Source organism: Piliocolobus tephrosceles, chromosome 1 (assembly GCF_002776525.5).
Source record: "Piliocolobus tephrosceles isolate RC106 chromosome 1, ASM277652v3, whole genome shotgun sequence".
Classification (NCBI taxonomy): domain Eukaryota; kingdom Metazoa; phylum Chordata; class Mammalia; order Primates; family Cercopithecidae; genus Piliocolobus; species Piliocolobus tephrosceles.
In genome coordinates this window covers 76,891,511-76,915,104 of record NC_045434.1, presented here as the reverse complement: position 1 = coordinate 76,915,104, position 23,594 = coordinate 76,891,511, and the positions used below count along the sequence as shown (strand labels likewise).

Here is a 23,594-nt window from a genome sequence, read left to right as displayed (position 1 = left end):
CCTGGGCGTGGTGGCGCATGCCTGTAATCCCAGCTACTTGGGAGGCTGAGGCAGGAGAATCGCTTGAACCCAGGAGGTGGAGGTTGTGGTGAGCCAAGATCGCGCCATTTCACTCTAGCCTGGGCAACAAGAGCAAAACTCCATCTCAAAAAAAAAAAGACAAAACAATCAAACTCTGTAAAATATTTGAAGATATTTATTCTGAGCCAATAATAAAAGAAGATTTATTCTGTCACCATAGCTCGTGACACAGCCCTCGGGAGATCCTGAGAAAATGTGCCCAAGGTAGTCAGGGTGTAGCTTGGTTTTATACATTTTAGGGAAACATGAGACATCAGTCAAATCCATTTAAGATATACATGGCTGGGTCCAGAAAGGCAGGACGACTTGAAGCAAGGGATTCCAAGTTATAGGTAGATTTAAAATTTTTCTTTTTTTCTTTTTTTTTTGAGATGGAGTTTCACCCTTGTTGCCCAGGCTGGAGTGCAGTGGCGCGATCTCCGCTCACCGTGACCTTCGCCTCCCAGGTTCAAGTGATTCTCCTGCCTCAGCCTCCTGAGTAGCTGGATTTACAGGCATGTGCCACCATGCCCGGCTAATTTTGTACTTTTAGTAGAGACAGGGTTTCTCCATGTTGGTCAGGCTGATCTCAAACTCCCGACCTCAGGTGATCCACCGGCCTTGGCCTCCCAAAGTGCTAGGATTACAGGCGTGGGCCACTGCGACTGGGCTGATTTAAAATTTTTCTAATTGGCAGTTGGCTGAAAGATTTATCAATAGAAAGGAATGTCTGGGTTGTGATAGGTTATGGAGACCAAAGTTTTACCATGCAGATGAAGCCTCTAGGTAGCTGGCCACAGAGAAAATAGACTGTAAATGTTTCTTATCGGACTTAAGGTCTATGTTGATGTTAATGGAGAGGCATAATGAGGCATGTCCAACACCCACCTCCCTAAATGCCCTGAATCAGTTTTTCAGGTTAAATTTTAGAGTGCCCTGGCCCAGGAGGAAGTCTATTCAGATGGTTGGGGGCCTTTGAATTTTACATTTGGTTTACAAGAGCTAGCAAGGTGTGAAAAGGAAATCAATTTCCAGGAAAGGAGGCAGAGAGCCACCATTTGGTGTGCATTTAATCACTTTCAGAACTTGATTAAATTTGATTATGGATCCCACTGAACCAGGAAAAGTTCTCTTGTCCCCCTCCTAGGGGTGGGTGTGTGGCTTGCTTCTTCAGTGCCCGGCTGCTCAAACCTAGAGGGGAGCATACAGATGGGTAGGTTGTGGGGCTCCAACCCCACAGTAGCGTCTAGGGGTGAATGTTTACAGCTCCTGAAGCCCCAGAGGGCATGTGTTACAAGGTGCTCTTTTAGTTTTGCCGTCTGCAGCTTGTGTTAACCAGCTAAATTAGACCCTCTACCTTGTCAGAGGGCTTTCTGTATCCCGTGATCTTGCCTTGATATACCGGAAGAATTGGATCACACTTGGACTTAGAGAATGAGTGCAAGGTTTTATCATTTTTAAATTTTTTAAATTTAATTAAATTAATTAATTTATTAATTTATCTTTGAGATGGGCTCTTGTTCTGTTGTCCAGGTTGGAGGGCAGTGGCGTGATCTCGGCTCACTGCAACGTCCACCTCCCGGGTTCAAGGGATTCTCCTGTCTCAGCCTCCGGGGTAGCTGGGACTACAGGCGCCCGCCACCAAGCCCGTCTAATTTTTTGTATTTTTAGTAGAGAAGGAGTTTCACCATGTTAGCCAGGATGGTCTCAATCTCTTGACCTCGTGATCCGCCCTCCTCGGCCTCCCAAAGTGCTGAGATTACAGGCGTGAGCCACCGCGCCCAGCTGAGTGCAAGGTTTTACTAAGTAGAGGTAGCTAAGGGGAAGCCAGAAGGGGATGGAGTGGGAAGTTTTTCCCCTGGAGTTGGCCGCTTGGCGGCCTGGGCTGTCCTCTGACTACTCCAGCTAAACTCCGCCTCTTCTGCTTCTGCAGGTTGGTGGCCTGCCGGTGTGCCGGTGCCTGTCTGTGCGTTCCTCTCAACATCCAGCTGCCTGCCTGTTCCCCTGGTGATGTACTCCTCTCAATGTCCAGCTGCCTCTGTTTCTGCCTTGCTAGGGTCTTGGGTTTTCATAGGCACAGAATGGGGGCGTGGCAGGCCAGGGTGTTCTTGGGAAATGCAACATTTGGCCAGGAAAACAAAAAATGTCTGTCCTCACCTAGGTCCGTGGGGATGGAGCCCTAGCCAGGGACCACACCCTCCTCTACTCAGCACTTTCCTTCCCCATTTCTGTATCATTTAAAGGGACCACGGTGTTCCCTTCCCAGCACTTCCCTATCACCATCGCTAGAAATTCTGATAGAAAGGGAAGGAGAGCGGAGAGTTCTTGTTTTGATGCAGTTCTTGCCCGCTCTGGAGGCTGACTGTACTGTACTAAATGTAGCCATCTTTGGTGGTGGGTTACTGGGGCAGGGGCAGGGGCAAGTACGGATAACTCCTCTATAGTTGCTTTAAGCATTCAAGTCTCATGGGAGATGTAATCTAAAGGGCCCTCCCTATTGAAAACAAGGATGTCTTGGGGAGGTTAAGAAAAAGTGTAGGCGAGGATGTGGTTGAGATGGTTCTTGGAATTGATCCCTAGCCCCCGAACTTTAACGCCAGCCCTTGAAATATGTGTGTAGCTCACACACACAAATGTGTGTATACACGTTGGAGTATCCCTGGAGCTCATGCATGCACGTCCGTCACAAAGGATTTGAAAGGGTGAATCAGATGAGACTCTGAAAAAAAATACTTGCGGACTTCATGATTGGGGACAGCGTGGTAGGTTTGTTTTGTTTTGTTTTTTAGATCGGGTCTCCCCGTGTCGGTCAGGCTGGAGGGTAGTGGCTACTCACAGGCGAGTCCACGGCGAGTCCACTACAGCCTCATCTTCCTTGGCTCAGGCGATCCCGCCTCAGCCTTCTGAGTAGCTGAGACTACAGGAGCGCGCCACCGCGCCTAGCTGCAGTGATTTTTTGTTTGTTTTGAAATGGAGTCTCACTCTGTTGCCCAGGCTGTAGTGTAGTGGCGCGATGGCGGCTCACCGCAACCTCCACCTGCCGGGTTCAAGCGATTCACCTGCCTCAGCACCCCCGAGTAGCTGGGATTACAGGCGCGCGCCAGTACGGCCGGCTAATTTTTGTACTTTTAGTAGAGACCCTCGTCTCTACAGTTTCACCATTTTGGTTAGGCTGGTCTCGAGCTCCTGACCTCCTGATCCGCTCGCCTCCGGCCTTCCAAAGTGATGGGATTACAGGCGTAAACCGCCGCGCCCGGCCTCTGCAGTGATTTTTAAAGAGTCTTTTATAAGTATATTTCTTTTAACCATTATTTTCAATACGCAAATAACTCTTGAAAATACGTTCCTCTTTTGGAAAAAAAAAAGGCGGGGGAAATGTATTAAAAAAAAAAAAAAAAACAGAAAAAACTTCTTCCATTCCCAACGTAATCATGGCATATCGTGTGTATGCTTCCAGGACTTTTCTTCTGTATGTTTACATACAGATAGTGCATGCTTTTGTTTCGTGCTTCATGTCTATCCCATCTTAAAGATGGTTTTACAACCTGCTGTTTTACGACCTGCTGACTTTACGAAGTGTCGTAAAGTCCCGTCCACTTCAGCGTCTTTCCCACCGCAGCACAAAAGGCCACGCAGGCCATTCTACCCCTGGCGGCCAAGCGGCGGGGTGGCAGGCTCTAGAGCCTGTTGGCGGGGGCGAAGACGGCGCGCGGCGATGACGCACCGCCGCGTGCGCGGTGTCAGCAGTAGCTGCGGCGCAGGGGCGGAGCGAAGGCTGCGGCGGCGTCGGGTACGCGCACACGTTGCATCTTCTTGCCTTCGTGGGGTTCTGCGTGGATCTGGCACCAGCCGGGCGTACTGACAGGTAGACCAACGGACTGGTGGAGATGGCGACGCTCTGTCTGACCGTGAATTCAGGAGACCCTCCCCTAGGTAAGGGACCGAGGCCAGTGACCTGTGTGGGTTGCATCAGCCAGGGAGGGTGCGGGGCGAGGAAGGTCGCTGCGCCCTGGCTTTGCGCAGTGGTGGTCACCATCTGGGAGGTTAGACCTGCCCCACGCCCCAGCATTGTACGTGGAGGAGGCTCCGCTCCCTTCGCCCCCTGTCCCCGGCAGGTGCATCTGCTCCTGAAGATGTTTTTCCCGGGCTTGGAGGGAGGCGCGGTGTGAGCCCAGGCTAGGCAACACGAGACTCCGCTTCGGATCTTCTTCTCAAAGGGATGAACTCCCAGTCAACTCACCTCTCCCTTTTTCCGCCGGAGACCGAGAGTTGCTCGTGGAAATAACGTTTTTAAAACTTAAAATCCAATTATCATCACTTCTCTTTTAGCATTTTTTCTCCGACTAAGCCTTTTTCTTACCTCCTTTCCTGTCCTCTCAGAAGAAATCCTCGGTTCACTTGAGTCAAATTTTCCTTACGTTTTATCGAGTTCAGAAGAAAGAAGCCAGGCGAGCGTATTAGCATTTAGGGTTTCAACTGAGGCTGCATTTATTTTTAATTAAAGGTGTTCGGGTAATTGGGGAAAACACCCAGGTACACTGTAGACTGATGCGGTTGCTTTTACTGCACCCTGTGGATGTGTAGTATATTTCAGAGTAAACATTGGATCTGTCACCTTACTGATACATCTTAAGTTCGGTTTGGAATTACTTTTTCGACATGACCAAGGTTATTGTTGGTGGATTGCTTAGAATTTCTGCTTTTTCATTACTTTGGGAAATTACACAAAAAAATTTAAGTAGTTTGCCGATTTTTTTTTTTTTTTTTTCTTTTGAGAGTCAGGGTCTTGCTCTGTCGTCCAGGCTGGAGTGCAGTGGCGCTTTCAAGGCTCACTGCAACCTCGAACTTCCGGGCTCAGGTGATCCTCCCACCTCAGCCTCCTTAGTAGCTGGCACTACAGGCGCGTGCCACCATGCCTGGCTAATTTTGTGTTTGTGTCTTTTTTGGAAAGATGGTGTTTCACTGTGTTGCCCAAGCTGGTGTCAAACTCCTGGGCTCAAACCATCCTGCCTTGGCCTCCCAAAGTACTAGGATTACAGGCATGAGCCACGGTAGCCGGCCTGACCTAATACTTGCTAATGCGTATGTATGATAATAGACATACAGTACTTTATAGTGTTCAATAAGCCCATACCTTTATATACAACTGGCCCCGTGGGGCTGATGAAATTATTCATTATGTTCTCTGGTGATGTTTTAAGGCTGTTGAACAAAAACACAACTTAATAGCCATTTTAAAGATTTAAAAGATGATAATGTTTTGGCATATTGGTTGCAGTAATGGACTAACCGCACAACAAATCAATGAACTCTAAAAGGAATGGGTTTGATTCTTGGGCTGGAAAGGCACTAGAGTGCCCTCATGTTTGAGAGCAAACACATTTGTTCCTGCAGACCTGAGTCCAATCCTGGCTGCCACTTATTAGTTGTGAAACCTTGACAGGTTCCTTATTTAGCTTCTGCCATAGTTTCCTTGTTTTAAGAAAGGGAGAATAATGTCTTTCACATAGGATTGGTTGCCAGAGTTAAATGAGACTATAGTTTAAAATTCCTGATACTGGTGTTTTTTTGTTTTGTTTTTTCTTTTTTTGAGACCGAGCTCATTGCAACCTCTGCCTCCCAGGATCAAGCGATTCTTGTTCTCAGCCACATGAGTAGTTGCGCTTACAGGTGCGCACCACCACGCCCACCTAATTTTTGTATTTTTTAGTAGACACAGCATTTCGCCATCTTGGCCAAGCTGGTCTCAAACTCCTGACCTCAAGCAGTCTGCCCGCCTTGGCCTCCCAAAATGCCAGGACCGGAGGTGTGAGCCACCATGCCCAACCTCCTGATACATTTTTCGTTACTTGGAAAATCACCCTGAAGGTGAACCTGTTTCCATAGTGTATTACAGAACTCAGAATTCTGCCAGTATTCTATGAAACTCTTAAGTCTGTCGTTTTGAACTGTATGCCGGTTATCAAATATATAATTTTTCTAATTGCTCCTCCCCTTCTTTTTAATTTTTGATTTGATTATTCCCAGTTGTTTAATTCAGTTACATTTTATCTTTAAGTAATATAATTAGATAAAACATTTTTAAAAAATAGGTTGCATTGCTAGAATTTTCCTATTTTATATGCATTCATCATGTTATATATTTAATATTAATTTCAAACTTACAACAAAGCTGTAAGACTAGAACAAAGACCTTTCTCCTCCCGTACCACCCAAGAGCATACTGTAGATATGAGGCTTCAGTACCTCAGCATAACTCGCGTGTACATCCCCAACAAACTTGGAAACTCCACATGATCTCACACGAGCACCCAAATCAGGAAGTACACTTGGGTAGAATGCGTCCATCTAATGCACAGACCCCATCCTTGTTCTATCACTATTTGTTAAAACGAGACCCTCCATAGTGTTGGGATCAAAATCCTGTATTATGCTTTGTTTGCATCTAGTTGTCACCTCTCTCCAGTTTCTTTCAGTCTGGAATGGTTTACTAGTCTTCCCTTGGCTTTCATAGCTTTGACCTTTCTGAAGATGACAGGCCACTTAACTTGAAGAATATCCCCTGTTTAAGTTGTCTGATATGTCCTGGTGTCTAGATTCAGGCTCTGTGTCTTTGGCAGGAATAGCATAGTTATTCCTTGTTCTTCATTGCAGCCCATCAGTTGGTGCATGAATGTAATTGTCCCATTACTAATGATTCTAACCTTGATTTTAATGGGCAGAAGCGTTGGAATCATGTAAATGTTCCTCTTTGCATCAGACCTTCACCCACTAGTTTCAGTATCCATTGATGCTTCCTGCCTGACTTGATTTTTATGATTTTATGATATTTGCAAAATGGTGACTTTCTAATTCTACCATTCCTTCTATATGTATTAGTTGGCATTTTTCTGTAAGGAGAGCTTTCTCTTTTTCCCATTTAAAAAAAAGTCATAGCAAAATATACTCAAGAAGTTACAATTTGTATTATTTTCATTTTCTATTTAAATTTATTTTATTTTTAAAAATTAGTTTTATTGAATTATAATTTGTATACAATTAAGTTTACCAATTTTAAGTGATTGACAAATGTATACAGTATGTAATCTACACCACAGTCATCATGTAGAATATTTCCGTTACTTCAGAAAGTTCTCTCATGCCCCTTTGCAGTCATTCTTTTTCCTATCCCTGGCACCTTATAGCCACTCACCTTCTTTTTGTCACTCTTGTTTTGCTTTTTTTTATAATTTCATATACATTGAATTATATCATATATATTCTTATATTCTCATATATGTCTAGGATAAAACTTCTGAAATTCATATATCTTTTTGTCTGTGACAGTAGTTTACATTTGTTGTTTTGTTTTTTTTGTTTTTTGAGATGGAGTCTTGCCCTGTCACCAGGCTGGAGTGCAGTGGTGCGATCTTGGCTCACTGCAGCCTCCACCTCCCAGATTCATGCGATCCTCCTGCCTCAGCCTCCTGAGTAGCTGGGACTACAGGCGCCCGCCATCATACCCAGCTAATTTTTTGTACTTTTAGTAGAGACAGGGTTTCACCATGTTGGCCAGGGTGTTCTCGATCTCTTGACCTCATGATCCGCCCGCCTCGGCCTCCCAAAGTGCTGGGATTACAGGTGTGAGCCACCATGCCCAGCCAGTAGTTCACTTATTTATTTGCTGGATAAAATTTCATTGTGTAGGTGTGCTAAAATTGATCTCCTTTATTTTGATGGTCAGTACCCTGATTTGCCAGTGGAAGCCCCTCCAACCTGGACTCTATGTCCTTTTTTGGGGGTGGGGGGATGGAGTTTCATTCTTGTTGCTCAGGCTGGAGTGCAGTGGCACAATCTCGGTTTACTGCAACGTCTGCCTCCCAGGTTGAAGCAATTCTCCTGCCTCAGTCTCCTGAGTAGCTGGGACTACAGGCACATGCCATCACTCCTGGCTAATTTTTTGTATTTTAGTAGAGACGGAGTTTAACCATGTTGTCCAGACTGGTCTCGAACTCCTGAGCTCAGGCAATCCACCTGCCTCAGTCTCCCAAAGTGTTGCGATTACAGGTATGAGCCACTGTGCCTGGCCTTTTTTTTTGGGGGGGGGGGGGGGGGACAGAGTCTTGCTCTACTGCCTATGCTAGAGTGCAGTGGCATGATCTTGGCTCACTGCAACCTCTGCCTCCTGGGTTCAAGTGGTCCTCCTGCCTCAGCCTCCCGAGTAGCTGGGATTATAGGCGTGTGCCACCACACCCAGCTAATTTTTGTAGTTTTAGTAGAGACAGGGTTTCACCATGTTAGCCAGGCTGGTCTCAAACTCCTGATCTCAGGTAATCCTCCCACCTTGGCCCCCCAAAGTGCTGGGATTATGGGCCTGAGCCACCATACCTGGCAGACTCTGTGTCCTTTCAGCGTGTCTCTTCTCTGTCTTTGAGTAGTCCTTTGCTTTCTAATACAGTAAGATTTTTCAGGTTTATTTTGTACTTTCCTTGCCACAGCCCTGTTTCCACTAGAGCATGGTGTTCATAAATCAGTATCTGGAATTTCACTCTTGTTGCCCAGACTGGAGTGCAATGGCACAATCTTGGCTCACCACAATCTCCGCCTCCCAGGTTCAAGTGATTCTCCTGCCTCAGCCTCCTGAGTAACTGGGATTACAGGTGTGTGCCACCATGCCCAGCTAATTTTATATTTTTAGTAGAGATGGGGTTTCTCCATGTTGGTCAGGCTGGTCTCAAACTCCCGACCTCAGGTGATCCACCCACCTCGGCCTCCCAAAGTGCTGGGATTATAGGCGTGAGCCACCATGCCCAGCCTGTCCATCTTAACCAAATTAAGGGACAGAGGATTAATGAATCAAGTGTCAAGAGGCCATATTGCACTGTTTTAGAGTTTGAACTGTGGACTACATTAGACTTGCATTCAGATCCTAACTGCCGTATATTTTGTCGAGGACATTAGGCTAGTTATTTAACTCCTTTTAGCCTTATTTCCTGTTCTGTAAAATGGTGATGGAAGTATCTCACTCTTTTTTTTTTTTTTTTGAGACAGTTTCGCTGTGTCATTCAGGCAGGAATGCAGTGGTGCAATCACGGCTCACTTCAGCCATGACTTCCCAGGCTCAAGCAGCCCTCCCATCTCAGCCCCTTGGGTAGCTGGGACCACAGCCATGTACCACCATGCCCAGCTCATTTTTGTATTTTTTTGTAGAGACAGGGTCTTACTATGTTGCCCAGACTGGTCTTGAACTTTGTAGGTTCAGGCAGTCCTCCCACCTCAGCCTCCCAAAGTGCTAGGATTATAGGCATGAGATACCATGTCCTTCTAATCTAACTCTACAGGTTACCCCAAAGATGAAAAATTATAACTGTAAAGCATTTAGCATAGTGACTACGACATAATAGTCACTCAAATACTATTAATGATAGCTTTTTTTTTCTTTTTTTTTTAGTTTTTTAAAAATCCAAGGTCAACATATTAACAAAAGCTTTTATATAAGGCACAAGACTATTTTTTTTTTTTTTTTTTTTGAGACGCAGTTTCACTCTTGTCACCCAGGGTGGAGTGCAATGACTCAGTCTCGGCTCACCACAACCTCTGCCTCCTGAGTTCAAGCGATTCTCCTGCCTCAGCCTCCCGAGTAGCTGGGATTACAGGCATGTACCACCATGCCTGGCTAATTTTCTGTTTTTAGTAGAGATGGGGTTTCTCCATGTTGGTCAGGCTGGTCTTGAACTCCCAACCTCAGGTGATCCGCCTGCCTCGGCCTCCCAAAGTTCTGGGATTACAGGCATGAGCCACCATGCGCAGCTGGCACTATATTAATTTCTTTTTGTCTCTGAAGGGAGGAGCAGATTAATTTCAGTGTCTCTAACTGAAAGCTGAACAAATTCAAAACCAGTTGGATATGCTAGTGAATGGATTCTGGATTCTGATTTGTTGCTGCTCTGAGACAAAAGACTATACTTTCTGTCTACAGACTACTGAGAAAGTCCTTACAGGACTTAATATTGGTTTGTTGACTCATCCTGATTGCTTTATGATTCAAGTTATAAATACTGCATTGCTTTTAAAGATAAAAAATCTTTTCATATTATTTATAGGAGCTTTGCTGGCAGTAGAACATGTGAAAGACGATGTCAGCATTTCCATTGAAGAAGGGAAAGAGAATATTCTTCGTGTTTCTGAGTAAGTGTTTTCATCTTTTTATCTTCAGTACTGATTGGCTTTTTTTTTTTTTTAGACAGAGTCTCCCTCTTTTGCCCACGCTGGCATGATCATAGCTCACTGTACCTAGAGCTCCTGGACTCAGGATCCTGCCATCTCAGTCTCCCAAGTAGCTAGGACTACAAGCACATGCCTCCACACCTGGCTAATTAAAAACTGTTTTTTCTAGAGGTAGGATACCACTATGTTGCCCAGACCAGTTTCGAACTCCTGGCCTCAAGCCATCCTCCAGCCTCAGCATCCCAAACCACTAGGGTTAAAGACATGAGCCACCATGTCTGGCCTCTGAATGGCATTTAAAGACATATTCAGCATTGCTGGGTACGGTGGCTCACACCTGTAATCCCGGCACTTTGGGAGGCTGAGGCAGGTGGATCACGAGGTCAGGAGATCGAGACCATCCTGGCTAACACAGTGAAACCCTGTCTCTACTAAAAATACAAAAACTTACCCAGGTGTGGTGGCACGTGCTTATAATCCCAGCTACCCGGCAGGCTGAGGCAGGAGAATCGCTTGAACCCGGGAGGTGGAGGTTGCAGTAAGCCGAGAACGTGCCACTGCACTCCAGCCTGGGCGACAGAGTTAGACTCCGTCTCAAAAAAAAATTCAGCATCAAATGTTGTATGCTTGTTTTACTTACTAATTAGGTAGATTGTCCCTAGAAAGAAGTATGCTTTTCTTTATTCTAAAATAACCGAATCTAGAGACTTAAATTTTTCAGCAAACTGATTCCCCATGTAATCTGTTTAAAAGGAACTAGAGGTCTAACTTTGAGAGCCCATCTGCAACACCAGCTCCTGAAATGAGGCACAGTTATTTAATTGGACTGGCCTATTCCCAGAAATGAGTGACTGGTTTAATGGGATCCTTTGGCGCCTAGCTATTGATTTTTTCCTGTACAACTACCAACTCAGCTTTTAACTGAAACTTCTAGGGAAGTTTCAGACAGGGGAATGTTGCCTCAGAAAGCGATAACCCAAAGACTGGCACTTTGACATGCTGAGAGGCCTTAGAAGCTACCTCAGAATCAGGGTACCTCTAACCTTGTTTCCTTTCACAGCCCTCCATGCCCAACTCCCCCATCACGTAGAGAGGGACTTTCTAGAATTTCCTCATGTGACCAAGAAAGCATCTTTCCAAAAGAAATGCAGTTGACTTAAATCCCCTCTTTAGGGATCTCATCAAATAATCTGGAAAGGTCAGTCAATCCCAGCTTAGACTTCACCTACGCTTCTGAGGGCAGCTTCAAGATATTACCTAGGTGACTTTATCCGTATCATAAGACAATCTTTGTTCCTGTGCAGCTCTGTTTCTTATCTTCCTTTAATGTTGCTCTCTCACCTCCCTGCGCCCACTTCCTGGTCCATTTTATCTGATGATTTACTTTCGCTCTAAAGAATTATCTACATTCCCTATCTTTCTGCTCCCCTATGAAACAGGGTATGTATGTGGCCAGGTGCAGTGGCTCATGCCTGTAATATCAACACTTTGGGAGGCCAAGGTGAGTGGATCACTTGAGGTCAGGAGTCTGAGACCAGCCTGGCCCACTTAGTGAAACCTCATGTCTACTAATAATACAAAAAAAATTAGCCGGGCATGGTGGCACGTGCCTGTAGTCCCAGCTACTCAGGAGGCTGAGGCAGGAGAATAGGTTGAACCTGGTGGGCATACATTGCAGTGAGTTGAGATTGTGCCACTGCACTCCAGCCTGGGCAACAGAGCAAGATTCTGTCTCAAAAAAAGAACTCAAAAAACTTTGCCAGATAGAAGAATCTGGACCAGATTTAAAGAGGGTTTCAAGGATATATTTTCAAGCAGGATGCAGATTTTGAAATGTTTCAACACAATGTTAAAGGCCCCTAATAAACTGATATAAGAAAGACTTGTATTAGGGAAGGGATACAGTATACAAAATAAGAGGTATTACCAGCTTAGTATCATTTTCTCATGAAAAAACTTACAAATAGGTTTGAAAGAAGTGCCATGCAGCTTCTTGACTTGGAGAACTGCAGTCCCCCTTGTTGAGCCTCAAAGGGAAAAATGAAAATAATCCAAGAGGAGGATTTCCATTCTCTACCACTCTTTTTCCTGATGCTTTATAGTTCTTTGTTGACTAAAAATAATTGAATATGGCATAGTGTTATTAAGAGTTGTAATAGGCTGGGTGCAGTGGCTCACACCTGTAATCCCAGCTCTTTGGGAGGCCGAGGCGGGCGGATCATGAGGTCGAGATCAAGACCATCCTGGCTAACACGGTGAAACCCCATCGGTACTACAAATAAGAAAAAAAAAAAATTAGCCGGGCATGGTGGCGGGCGCCTGTAGTCCCAGCTACTCAGGAGGCTGAGGCAGGAGAATGGCATGAACCTGGGAGGCGGAGCTTGCAGTGAGCCGAGATCGCACCACTGAACTCCTGCCTGAGCGACAGAGTGAGACTCCGTCTCCAAAAAAAAAAAAAAAAGAGTTGTAATACATAGAATGTCACTAGTTCATATATGTTGATTTTAAAAGCCAGATGTTATTTATGTAGTATCTATAGTGATGTTACTTTCTCCTACCTGCAGTGATTGGAATTAGGCTAGTGTTGTCTTGTAAGTTAACTTTAATGAATTAATCTCATGATTTTTGCCTTAATAAAAGTACTGCCCCAAGACAGAAAAATAGTCATTACTGAAATGCTTGGCTTCTGTTAATAGTAGGTACATATTTCACTTGAAAGCCACTAATTCGTCTTTGCCAGACTTACTGTTGACTTGCTGGTCACAAAATTTATGAACTGTTTGTAGTGATAATCACAAAGGTGACTGTGCATAATATGAGTAAAGGAAATTAATCTGTAATTGTATTCTCAAAGTACTAACCTAAATAAATTGTTCTGTGTGCCTCTTGCCCTCTCAATCCTCACTGCAGCCTTGGTCTCCTGGGCTCAAATGATTCCCCTCCCTCAGTGTCCCCTCCCCTCTTTCCTGGCCCCTGAATAGCTGGGACCACAGACACATGCCACCACACCAGTGAATTTTTGTATTTTTGTAGAGATGGGATTTCACCATGTTGCCTAGGCTGGTCTTTAACTCCTGGGCTCAAGCAATCCACCCACTTCAGCCTCCCAAAATGCTGGGATTATAGGCACGAACTACTGCACCCAGCTGCAAAGGTAAACTTTTTATGTGTTCAAAATTAATGTCTTTCTGCAAGGTTCCAAATATCTTATTTATTTATTTATTTATTTATTGAGAGGGAGTTTTGCTTTTGTTGCCCAGGCTGGAGTGCAATGGTGCGATCTCTGCTTACTGCAGCCTCTGCCTCCTGGGTTCAAGTGATTCTCCTGCCTCAGCCTCCTGAGTAGCTGGGATTACAGGCACCTGCTACCATGCCTGGCTGATTTTTGTATTTTCAATAGAGTTGGGGTTTCACTGTGTTAGTCTGGCTGATCTTGAACTCCTGACCTCAGGTGATCTGCCCGCCTTGGCCTCCCAAAGTGCTGGGATTACAGGCATGAACCACTGTGCCCGGCCTTGATCATGTTATTTAAATGTCTTGACAAAATTAGTCTATTAAAAAATTTTTTTTTTTAAGAAATAGAGTCTTGCTCTGTCACCCAGGCTGGAGTGCAGTGGCACGATCATGGCTCGCTGTTGCCTCAAACTCCCGGGATCAAGCCATCCTCCTGCCTTAGCTTCCCAAGTAACTGGACTATAGGTCTGTACCACCACGCCAAGCTAATTTTGAGAGACAGGGTCTTGCGTTATTGTCTAGTCTGGTCTCGATCTCTTGACCTCAAGCTCTCCTCCCATCTTGACCTTGCAAAGTGCTGGCATTGCAGGCATGAGTCATTGTACCTGGCCCTAGTCTGTTTTTTCATTAAAAGTTTTTGATGTGGTTGTTGTTTTTTTTTTAGAGATGGGGTCTCGCTCTGTCGCCTAGGCTGCAGTGCAGTGGTGTTATCATAGCTCGCTGCAGCCTTGAGCTCCTGGGCTCAAGTTATCCCCCTGCCTCAGCCTCCTGAGTACCTGGGACCACAGGCATGTGCCACACCTGACTGATTTTTGAAATATTTTGTAGAGATAGCATCTCACTTTGTTGCCCACGCTGGTCTCAGACTCCTGGCATCAGGCAGTCCTCCTGCCTTGGGTTCCCAAAGTGCTGGAGAGTTTTGTTGAGATAGGATCTTTTTCTGTTGCTCAAGCTAGAGTGCAGTGGCATAATCACGACTCACTACTCACTGCATACTTAAACTCCTGGGTTTAAGCGATCCTCCTGCCACAGCCTCCCGAGTAGCTGGGAGTACAGACATGTACTACTACACTTGGCTAATTTTTGAAAAATTTTTGTAGGAACAGGGTTGTCCTGTGTTGCCTAGGCTGGTCTTGAACTCCTGATTTAAAGTGATCCTGCCTCAGCCTCCCAAAGTGCTGGGAGTATAGGTGTGGGCCACCACGCCCAGCCTCATTACAATTTTTTTTTTTTTTTTTTTTAAAGCAAAGCTATGGCTGAGCTTCGTGACTCACACCTGTAATCCCAGCACTTTGGGAGGCCAGGGTGGGTAGATTGCCTGAGCTCAGGAGTTTGAGACCAGCCAGGCAACATGGCAAAACCTCGCCTCTAGAAAAATTACAAAAATTAGCTAAGGGTAGTAGCACACTCCTCCGGTCCCAGCTGCTTGGGGGACTGATGCCTGGGAATTGCTTGAGCCTGGGAGGTGAAGGGTGTACTGAACGAATATTGTGCCCTGTACTCCAGCCTGAGTGATAGAGGTAGAACCCCATCTCTAAAAAATGAAATAAAAAACGAAAGCTACATATGCAAATACTTTAGCGGCATAGTGCTGTAAATATTTTAGTAAAAAGCACCATTCACCTCCCATCTTCTAATTTTCCCTCTATAGGAGCAAACATTTCAACTCTTTTGAGCTGATTCTTTTGTATTGACCTCTGTCTTTAACATTCTAGTATTATTTCTCCTTATTTTTCCAGTTTTAGACAGTATCTTTCCACTAAGAAAGAGAAAGCTGGGCCAGGCACGGTGGCTCACACCTGTAATCCTAGCACTTTGGGAGGCTGAGGCGGCTGCATTGCTTGAGCTCAGCAGTTCAAGACCAGCTTGGGCAACATAGTAAAATCCTGTCTCTACCAAAAGAAAAAAGCAAAAATTAGCTGGGTGTGGTGGCTTCGCCTGTACTCCCAGCTACTTGGGACGCGGAGGCAGGACAATCACCTGAGCCCAGGAGACAGAGGTTGCAGTGAGCCAAGATCGCGCCACTGCACTCCAGCATGAATGACAGAGGGAGACCCTGTCTCAAAAAAAAAAGGAAAAAAAAAAAAAAAGAAAAGATAAAGCTGAGCTGGGTGTAGTGGCTCAACACTTTGGGAGCTGTAATCCCAGCACTTTGGGAGGCCAAGGCAGATGGATCACCTGAGGTCAGGAGTTCGAGATCAACCTGACCAACATGGAGAAACCCCACCTCTACTAAAAATACAAAGCTAGCCTGGCATGGTGGTGCATGCCTGTAATTCCAGCTACTCAGGAGGCTGAGGCAGGAGAATCGCTTGAACCTGGGAGGTGGAGGTTGCAGTGAGCCGAGATTGTGCCATTGCATTCCAGCCTGGGCAATAAGAGTGAAACTCCATCTCAAAAAAAAAAAAAAAAAAAGATAAAGCTGAAACACTTTCCCCTGTTGCCATTCTGTACACACAGTCACCCCATACTCATAAACTTCTGCTCTCTATCTCCCCCTTTCTCCCAGTGTAGTTGTACCATAATTGTCGTTTGATTACCGTTCTGTATTTACATTATAATGACCATGTAAGTTTTATTTACTGCTGAGCCACATGGTATAATTGCTTTTCATGTAAAACTATTAGTTTTCCATGGAATAATTGCTGTTTGTTTGCTTTGTAATTTTCTTCTGAAACTTTCTGAGTTTTGAACTTTTCTATGTGACTTCAGGAAGTTTGGAGGAATCTTCCCTTAGGAGTCAGTATTCTCAAATTTTACAATAATATGCTTTAGTTTGGGTCTATTTTTCATCTGTTCTCCTGGGCATTTGGTTGCCTTTTTCGTTGTGGAAACTTGGAAATCCTGCTTTTGGATATTGAAAAAATTTTTTCTTAGATTTGAAAAAGGTTTTTCTCTCCATTTTCTGTTGTTTATGTGGGTGTTGGGATTAGTCCTTTTATTTTTCTAAGTTGTCACCTCCTTTTTCCATCTCTCTCTTTTTTTTTTTGAGACGGAGTCTCACTCTTGTTGCCCAGGCTGGAGTGCAATGGCGCGATCTCGGCTTCTCACAACCTCTGCCTCCCAGGTTCAAGCGATTCTCCTGCCTCAGCCTCCCGAGTAGCTGGGATTACAGGCATGCACCACCATGCCCAGCTAATTTCCTATTTTCAGTAGAGACAGGGTTTTTCCATATTGGTCAGGCTGGTCTCAAACTCCCGACCTCGGGTGATCTGCCTGCCTTGGCCTCCCAAAGTGCTGGTATCACAGGTGTGAGCCACCGTGCTTGGCCTCTTTATTTTTATTTTTATAGATGGAGGTCTCAGTATGCTGTCCAGGCTGGAGTGCAATGGATAGTCACAGGTGGAATTATAGCACACTACAGCCTCCAACTCCTGGGCTTAGCGATACACCTGCCTCAGCCCCCTGAGTAGTTGGAACTACAGGTGTGTACCAACATGCCTGGCCCATTTTTTTTTTTTTTCTTTACTTTCTGGAAAGTTCCTCAACTTTATTATCCTGTTTTTCTATTGAGGTTTTTAATTTTAGCTATTACATTTTTAGTATCTGAGTGTTCTTTTTTTTACATTCTGGATACTCCTGTTTTAGTATCCTGTTGTTTTATGATTGCAGTATTTTTGTTTTGTTGCTAAAAATAAATTTATTCATTTTTTAAAAACTTATTTTAGGTTCAGTGGTACATGTGCAGGTTTGTTACGTAGGTAAACTTGTGTCATGGAGTTTGTTGTACATATTATTTTGTCACCCAGGTACTAAGCCATCCAATAGTTACTTTTTCTGCTCTTCTCCCTCCTCCCAACATCCACCCTTAAACCCCAGTGTCTGTTGTTCCCTTTTTTGTGTTCATATATTCTCATCATTAAGCTCCCACTTATAAGTGAGAACATGCAGTATTTGGTTTTCTTTTCCTGTGTCAGTTTGCTAAAGATAGTGGCCTCCAGCGCCATCCATGTTCCTGCAAAAGACATGATCTTGTTTTTTTTTTTTTTTTTATGGCTGCATGATATTCCATGGTGTATATATACCACATTTTCTTTATCCATTCTGTCACTGATGGGCATTTAGGTCCGTGTCTTTGTTATTGTGAATAGTACTGCAGTGAACATTTGCATGTGTGTGTCTTCATGGTAGAATGAACTATATTCCTCTGGGTGTATAGCCAGTAATGGGATTGCTGGGTCGAATCGTAGTTCTGCTTTTAGCTCTTTGAGAAATCGCCATACTGCTTTTTACAGTGGTTTGACTAATTTACACTCCCACCAACATTGTGTAGTTTTTCATGTTTTGTTCTGTGATAGAGTCTTGCTCTGCTGCCCAGGCTGGAGTGCAGTGGTGCCATCATGGCTCACTGCAACCTCCACTTCCCGGGTTCAAGCAATTCTCCTGCCTCAGCCTCCTGAGTAGCTGGGATTACAAGTGCCTACCACCACACCCAGCTAATTTTTGTATTTTTAGAAGAGATGGGGTTTCACCATGTTGGCCAGACTGGTCTCAAACTCCTGGCCTCAAGTGATCTGTCCACCTCGGCCTCCCAAAGTGCTGGAATTACAGACATGAGCCACCGCACCTGGCCTGTGATAGGTTTGGATAAGGTTTGATCTGCCTTCTTAGCCTCTTTATTAGCAATATATTCTTTGCTCCTTTGCCTTGATTTATTTTATTTTTTTTGAGACAAGGTCTCTCTCTGTCATCCAGGCTGAAGTGCAGTGACGTGATCTCAGCTCACTGTGAGTTCAAGCGATTCTTGTCCCTTAGCCTTCTGAGTAGCTGGGAGCACAGGTGCATGCCACTATGCCTGGCTAATTTTTGTGTTTTTAGTAGAAGACGGGGTTTCACCATATTAGCCAGGCTGGTCTCAAACTCCTGACCTCAAGTGATCCGCCCGTCTTGGCCTCCCAAAGTACTAGGATTACAGGTGTGAGTCACCACTCCTGGCTAGCCTTGATTTATTTTAAATCACTGTTATTCTTAATATCCCAGTTATATTTTTATATTTGCACCTCTGAATAGACATGTAAAGAACAAATTAACAGACCAGGCGCAGTGGCTTACGTCTGTAATCCCAACACTTTGGGAGGCTGAGGCGGGTGGGTCACCTGAGGTCAGGAACTCAAGACCAGCCTGGCCAACATCGTGAAACCCCGTCTCTACTAAAAATACAAAAAGTTAGCCTGTCATGGTGGTGGACACCTATAATCACAGCTACTTGGCAGGCTGAGGCAGGAGAATTGCTTGAACCCTGGAGGCAGAGGTTGCAGTGAACCAAGATATCACATCACTGCATTCCAGGTTGGGCAGCAAGAGCGAAACTCCATCTGAAACAAACAAACAAACAAATTAGCAGATCTATTTTTTACTATAGTAGAAAATACACGGTAAATATAATAAGGTTTCCATTTTTACATTTTTTTTTTTTTTTTTTTTGAGACGGAGTCTCGCTCTGCCGCCCAGGCTGGAGTGCAGTGGCTGGATCTCAGCTCACTGCAAGCTCCACCTCCCGGGTTTACACCATTCTCCTGCCTCAGCCTCCCGAGTAGCTAGGACTACAGGCGACCACCACCTCGCCCGGCTAGTTTTTTGTATTTTTTAGTAGAGACGGGGCTTCACCGTGTTAGCCAGGATGGTCTCGATCTCCTGACCTCGTGGTCCGCCCGTCTCGGCCTCCCAGAGTGCTGGGATTACAGGCTTGAGCCACTGCGCCCGGCCCCATTTTTACATTTCTTCGTAAGTCTCATGACTTACTGATTTGCTAGAGCAGCAGTAATATTTTATCTCATGCTTATATTCTAGAAATGTGATATTCACAGATGTGAATTCCATACTTCGCTTCTTGGCTAGAGTTGCAACTACAGCTGGGTTATATGGCTGTAATCTGATGGAACATACTGAGGTAAGCAATGAACATTTTGTTGTGTGTGTTTTGTCTTATGCTTCTGTTTTTTTATGGGAACCTCATCATTTATTGTTGGCTTATGAACTATTCTACTTAAGGATATTAACAGAGTGTTAATTATATAGACCAAGGTATGCTTGGTCTCATCTTGTTTTTGTTGTCACAAGAAAATTCTTTTTTTGTAATTCCTAAGTTTGAACGTTTAATCCCCTACCAGTTGTTCTTTTGGGAGCATTTAGTGCCATCTTTGCCTTCACAGATTCCTAGCATTTCATAGCCAGAGGAGACTGTATAGATCATCTCATCCAACGTTCTTACTTTATGGATAAGGCAGCAAGCCTAGGAAAGTTAAGTTTGACCAGGGTAACACGCATAGTTTGGATCTCATTTTCTTTTCTAAGTGTATGCCTTGTTTAATTAATTATATCAGTAAATTAACTTTTGATACAATCATGTGCCTCTTAACAATGGGATGTGTTTGAAAAATGTGTTATTAGGCAATTTCATCATTCTCTCAGCATCATAGAGTGTACCCACAAAAACCTAAATGGGATAGCCTACTACACACCTAGGCTATCCAGTGTAGCCTATTGCTTCTAGACTACAAACCTATACTGGCAAGTTACAATACTCAATACAGTAGGCAATTGTAACACAATATGTATTTGTGTATCTAAACATAGACAACATAAGTATAACTATAACCTTATGGGACCATTGTCTATATGCAGTCTGTCATTGACCGAAATGTCATTATGCAGTAGATGACAGTACTGCTTTTTAGATGCTGCTTTTTTTCCTGTTTGTATTCTGCTCTAACCTTCCTAAATCTCATAAAATTCAAAGTACACAGAATGGTTTCTAAGTGCTAACTTTTAAATGTTTCAAGTAAATGAATCTGTTTGGCTGGGTACAATCTCTTCGGTTCATTCAGGTTGGTTACTTATTTCTGCCACCAATTCTCAAATTCTTATTTTCCTGTTCTTTCCTGAAGTGCCCCTCCACACTCTTGTAAAAAAAAAAAAAAAAAAAAAAAAGCAGAAAGCATAGCAGAATAAATGTGGCATTTATTTAAGTTCCATTTTAGATTTTAGGCAATCAGAATTTAGTCCACATAATGATAAATTGTATAATTTGAGAAAGGAAAAGCATAGTAAGAGTGTACTGTTGCTCTAGTTAACTAGAATTTTTTTATGGTCTTTCTTTTTATATGTTGGAGTACATTTCTTTTCTATCTTTCATGTTCACAGATTGATCACTGGTTGGAGTTCAGTGCTACAAAATTATCTTCGTGTGATTCCTTTACGTCTGCAATTAATGAACTCAATCATTGCCTGTCTCTGAGAACATACTTAGTTGGAAACTCCTTGAGTTTAGCAGATTTATGTGTTTGGGCCACCCTAAAAGGTATCAATAATTCCTAAAATGCTCTGTTTTAATCATTTAATATTTTGCTGGATAAGAATTATACATATTTCTGAGTATGCATGTATGTATATGTGTATGTATATATATGTTTAGACAGTAACTTAGGACTTTATTACAGAGGAATGACCTCCTTGGCTGTTTTATTCCTATCCAGCTACAGGAATTCCCTGTCTTTTTCTGCCGTCGTCTGTCTCACAACCCCAACTCCCTTTTGCCTTTGGAGCTGATCTTATTCCTGATAAAGAAGTCCCTATCCCATTTATGTTAGCACGTCTCCTACTTCAGCTATTATTTTACTCCAGACACTTGTCTCTGACTTGAAAAAAAGCCATTATTGCTCAGCGAGTGTGTGATTGGGAGGTTAGGGAGTAGTGGGATGATGTGGAGTTGTGGTTTTTCTTAGAATTCACTTCCCTCTTCTACAACTAGTTTGCAACAGGTAAGAATATGCTTTTTCCAACTTGGAAAGCCAATTTTTTCAAAAACAACTTTCTTGAGGTATAATTGATATACAGGAAACCACACTTATTTAAAAATGTATAATTTGATAAATTTTGACTTATATTTATGTGTGTATGTATATATATATATATACATACACACACACACACCCCTGTGGAACTATGGTTACAATCAAGATAATCAATATATCCACCATCCCCAAAAGTTCCTCATGCCTCTTTGTAATCAGTCATCCACCCTCCCCTGGTTCCAGGCAACCAGCACGCTCAGCTTTGAATATTTTTCATCTTCAGTTGGTTGAATCTACGGTTATGGAACTCATGGACACAGAGAGCTCACTGTTTTAGAAAACATTTCATTGTATACCCAGATGCTTAAATTTCATATTCTTTAGAAGCACAACTTTAAGCCATCTCATTTACTTCAGTTAGTCACAACTGGAACTTTGCTTTTGAAGCTGCAGATTGATTGAATAGTTGAAACTTGTCTTTGCTCATAGGAAATGCTTCATGGCAAGAACAGTTGAAACAGAACAAAGCTCCAGTTCATGTAAAACGTTGGTTTGGCTTTCTTGAAGCCCAGCAGGCCTTCCAGTCAGTAGGTACCAAGTGGGATGTTTCAACAACCAAAGCTCGAGTGGTAAGCCTTTTTTCCTTTCTTAAAAAAAAAAAAAAAAGACATTTCAGTCTGTCTGAGGCCCTAGGTCTGAAAAGACAATTATTCCTACTCATAAAGTTGATTTTCTTTTAATAAATTTAAAAGGATCTTCTTGCAAGAATCTGACATTTTTATGTCTTGGTTTCACTTTTAATTGTTTAGCTATATAAAGCCCTAATCTTTATATAACTAAAGATTTTGATCATCCAATATGTGTCCCTTAGGCAGTTCAAACTCCATATAAATAAAACCTCATAATTTTACACCTTTGCAATTTTTTCTTTCTTCTGAATCTCCTGGTTTTTGAACCATCAAGCATCAAGTCCTGGGATTCTGCAGCACTGTTTCATTGATTTTGTAGGAAAACGTGACATAGTGCACAGTACAAAAGGTCCTTTTCTCAACCAGACTTGCTCCACTTCGATCTGTTTTACATTTTAGGAATGTGTTGTAAAGTTTTGATTTAATTAAGATTTTCTAATGTAAAATTTGAAAACTACTGTCTACTTGGATAAAGGTAGCACAATCCACTCGGTTGTTTTGGCTGCAAATCTTTACTCATCCTTCACTGTTTTTCACATTTACTCAACGAGCCCTGTTATGACTTCTCATGTGTGTAGATTTGTTTTCTGTCCTTCTTTGGTGCTATCACACTTTGTTGAGGCCTAATTATTCCTTGCTTGGTTTAATACCGTAATCTCATAACTAAACTTCCTTTTGTCTCATCTTTCTCTAGTTCAGGGTATCACTTTAGAAAACACAAATCCATGGTCCTGTTATCCCTGAGGACTGACTCCCCATTGCCTAAAACTTAAAAGCCAAACTTAAAAGGTCCTCTGTGTTTTTGACTTAATCTATTTCAGCTTCCTTCCCTACCCACCCAATATGCATTCCTAACTTTTCATGGACATTGCACTACTTTTTTTTTTGAGACGGAGTTTTGCTCGTCACCCAGGCTGGAGTGCAGTGGCATGATCTCGGCTCACTGCAGCCTCCGCCTCCTGGGTTCAAGCGATTCTCCTGCCTCAGCCTCCTGAGTAGCTGGGACTACAGGTGCACGCTGCCACGGCTGGCTAATTTTTGTACTGTAGTAGAGATGGGGTTTCACCATGTTAGCCAGTCTGTTCTCAAACTCCTGACCTCAGGTAATCTGCCCTCCTTGGCCTCCCAAAGTGCTGGGATTACAGGCATGAACCACCGTACCCAGCATCCCATATACTCTCCATCTGATACATTTCTACTTATCTTTGAGGTCCAGCTTGTTTCTTAACGCCTTTTAAGCTTTTCCTGATAAACCTAGATATTGCTGATTAATTTCAACTGAGTGATCTAACAGCACCCTGAACATATCTCTATTACTGGTATTTGGTTTTAGTTATATTCTTATCCAGATTTTGCACCCTCAAGTATAGGGATGATGTTCTAGTCGTCATGTTTTTCATAACCAGTGTGTGTAGTGCCTGACACATTTGTTGAATGAGTGTGTTCTTAGACGTTTAACCATAAGACTTTTTGTTGTGATGGTGGTTGTGTTTTTCAGGCACCTGAGAAAAAGCAAGATGTTGGGAAATTTGTTGAGCTTCCAGGTGCGGAGATGGGAAAGGTTACCGTCAGATTTCCTCCAGAGGCTAGTGGGTAAGAAAATGTAACTCAC

General features: G+C 43.5%; 1 protein-coding gene across 1 annotated transcript in view; it reads left to right on the top strand.

Annotated features, from left to right (window-relative positions):
- The first annotated feature begins 3,830 nt into the window (after window positions 1–3,830).
- Window positions 3,831–23,594, top strand: part of EPRS1 (glutamyl-prolyl-tRNA synthetase 1) — a 97,841-nt gene continuing 78,077 nt past the window's right edge. Inside the window, exons 1-6 of the mRNA XM_023203715.2 lie at window positions 3,831–3,993; window positions 10,143–10,227; window positions 19,291–19,390; window positions 20,644–20,800; window positions 21,783–21,922; window positions 23,481–23,575. Coding sequence (XP_023059483.1) covers window positions 3,948–3,993; window positions 10,143–10,227; window positions 19,291–19,390; window positions 20,644–20,800; window positions 21,783–21,922; window positions 23,481–23,575 — 623 coding nt within the window. The 5' untranslated portion in view covers window positions 3,831–3,947. The remainder of the gene's footprint in view (window positions 3,994–10,142; window positions 10,228–19,290; window positions 19,391–20,643; window positions 20,801–21,782; window positions 21,923–23,480; window positions 23,576–23,594) is intronic.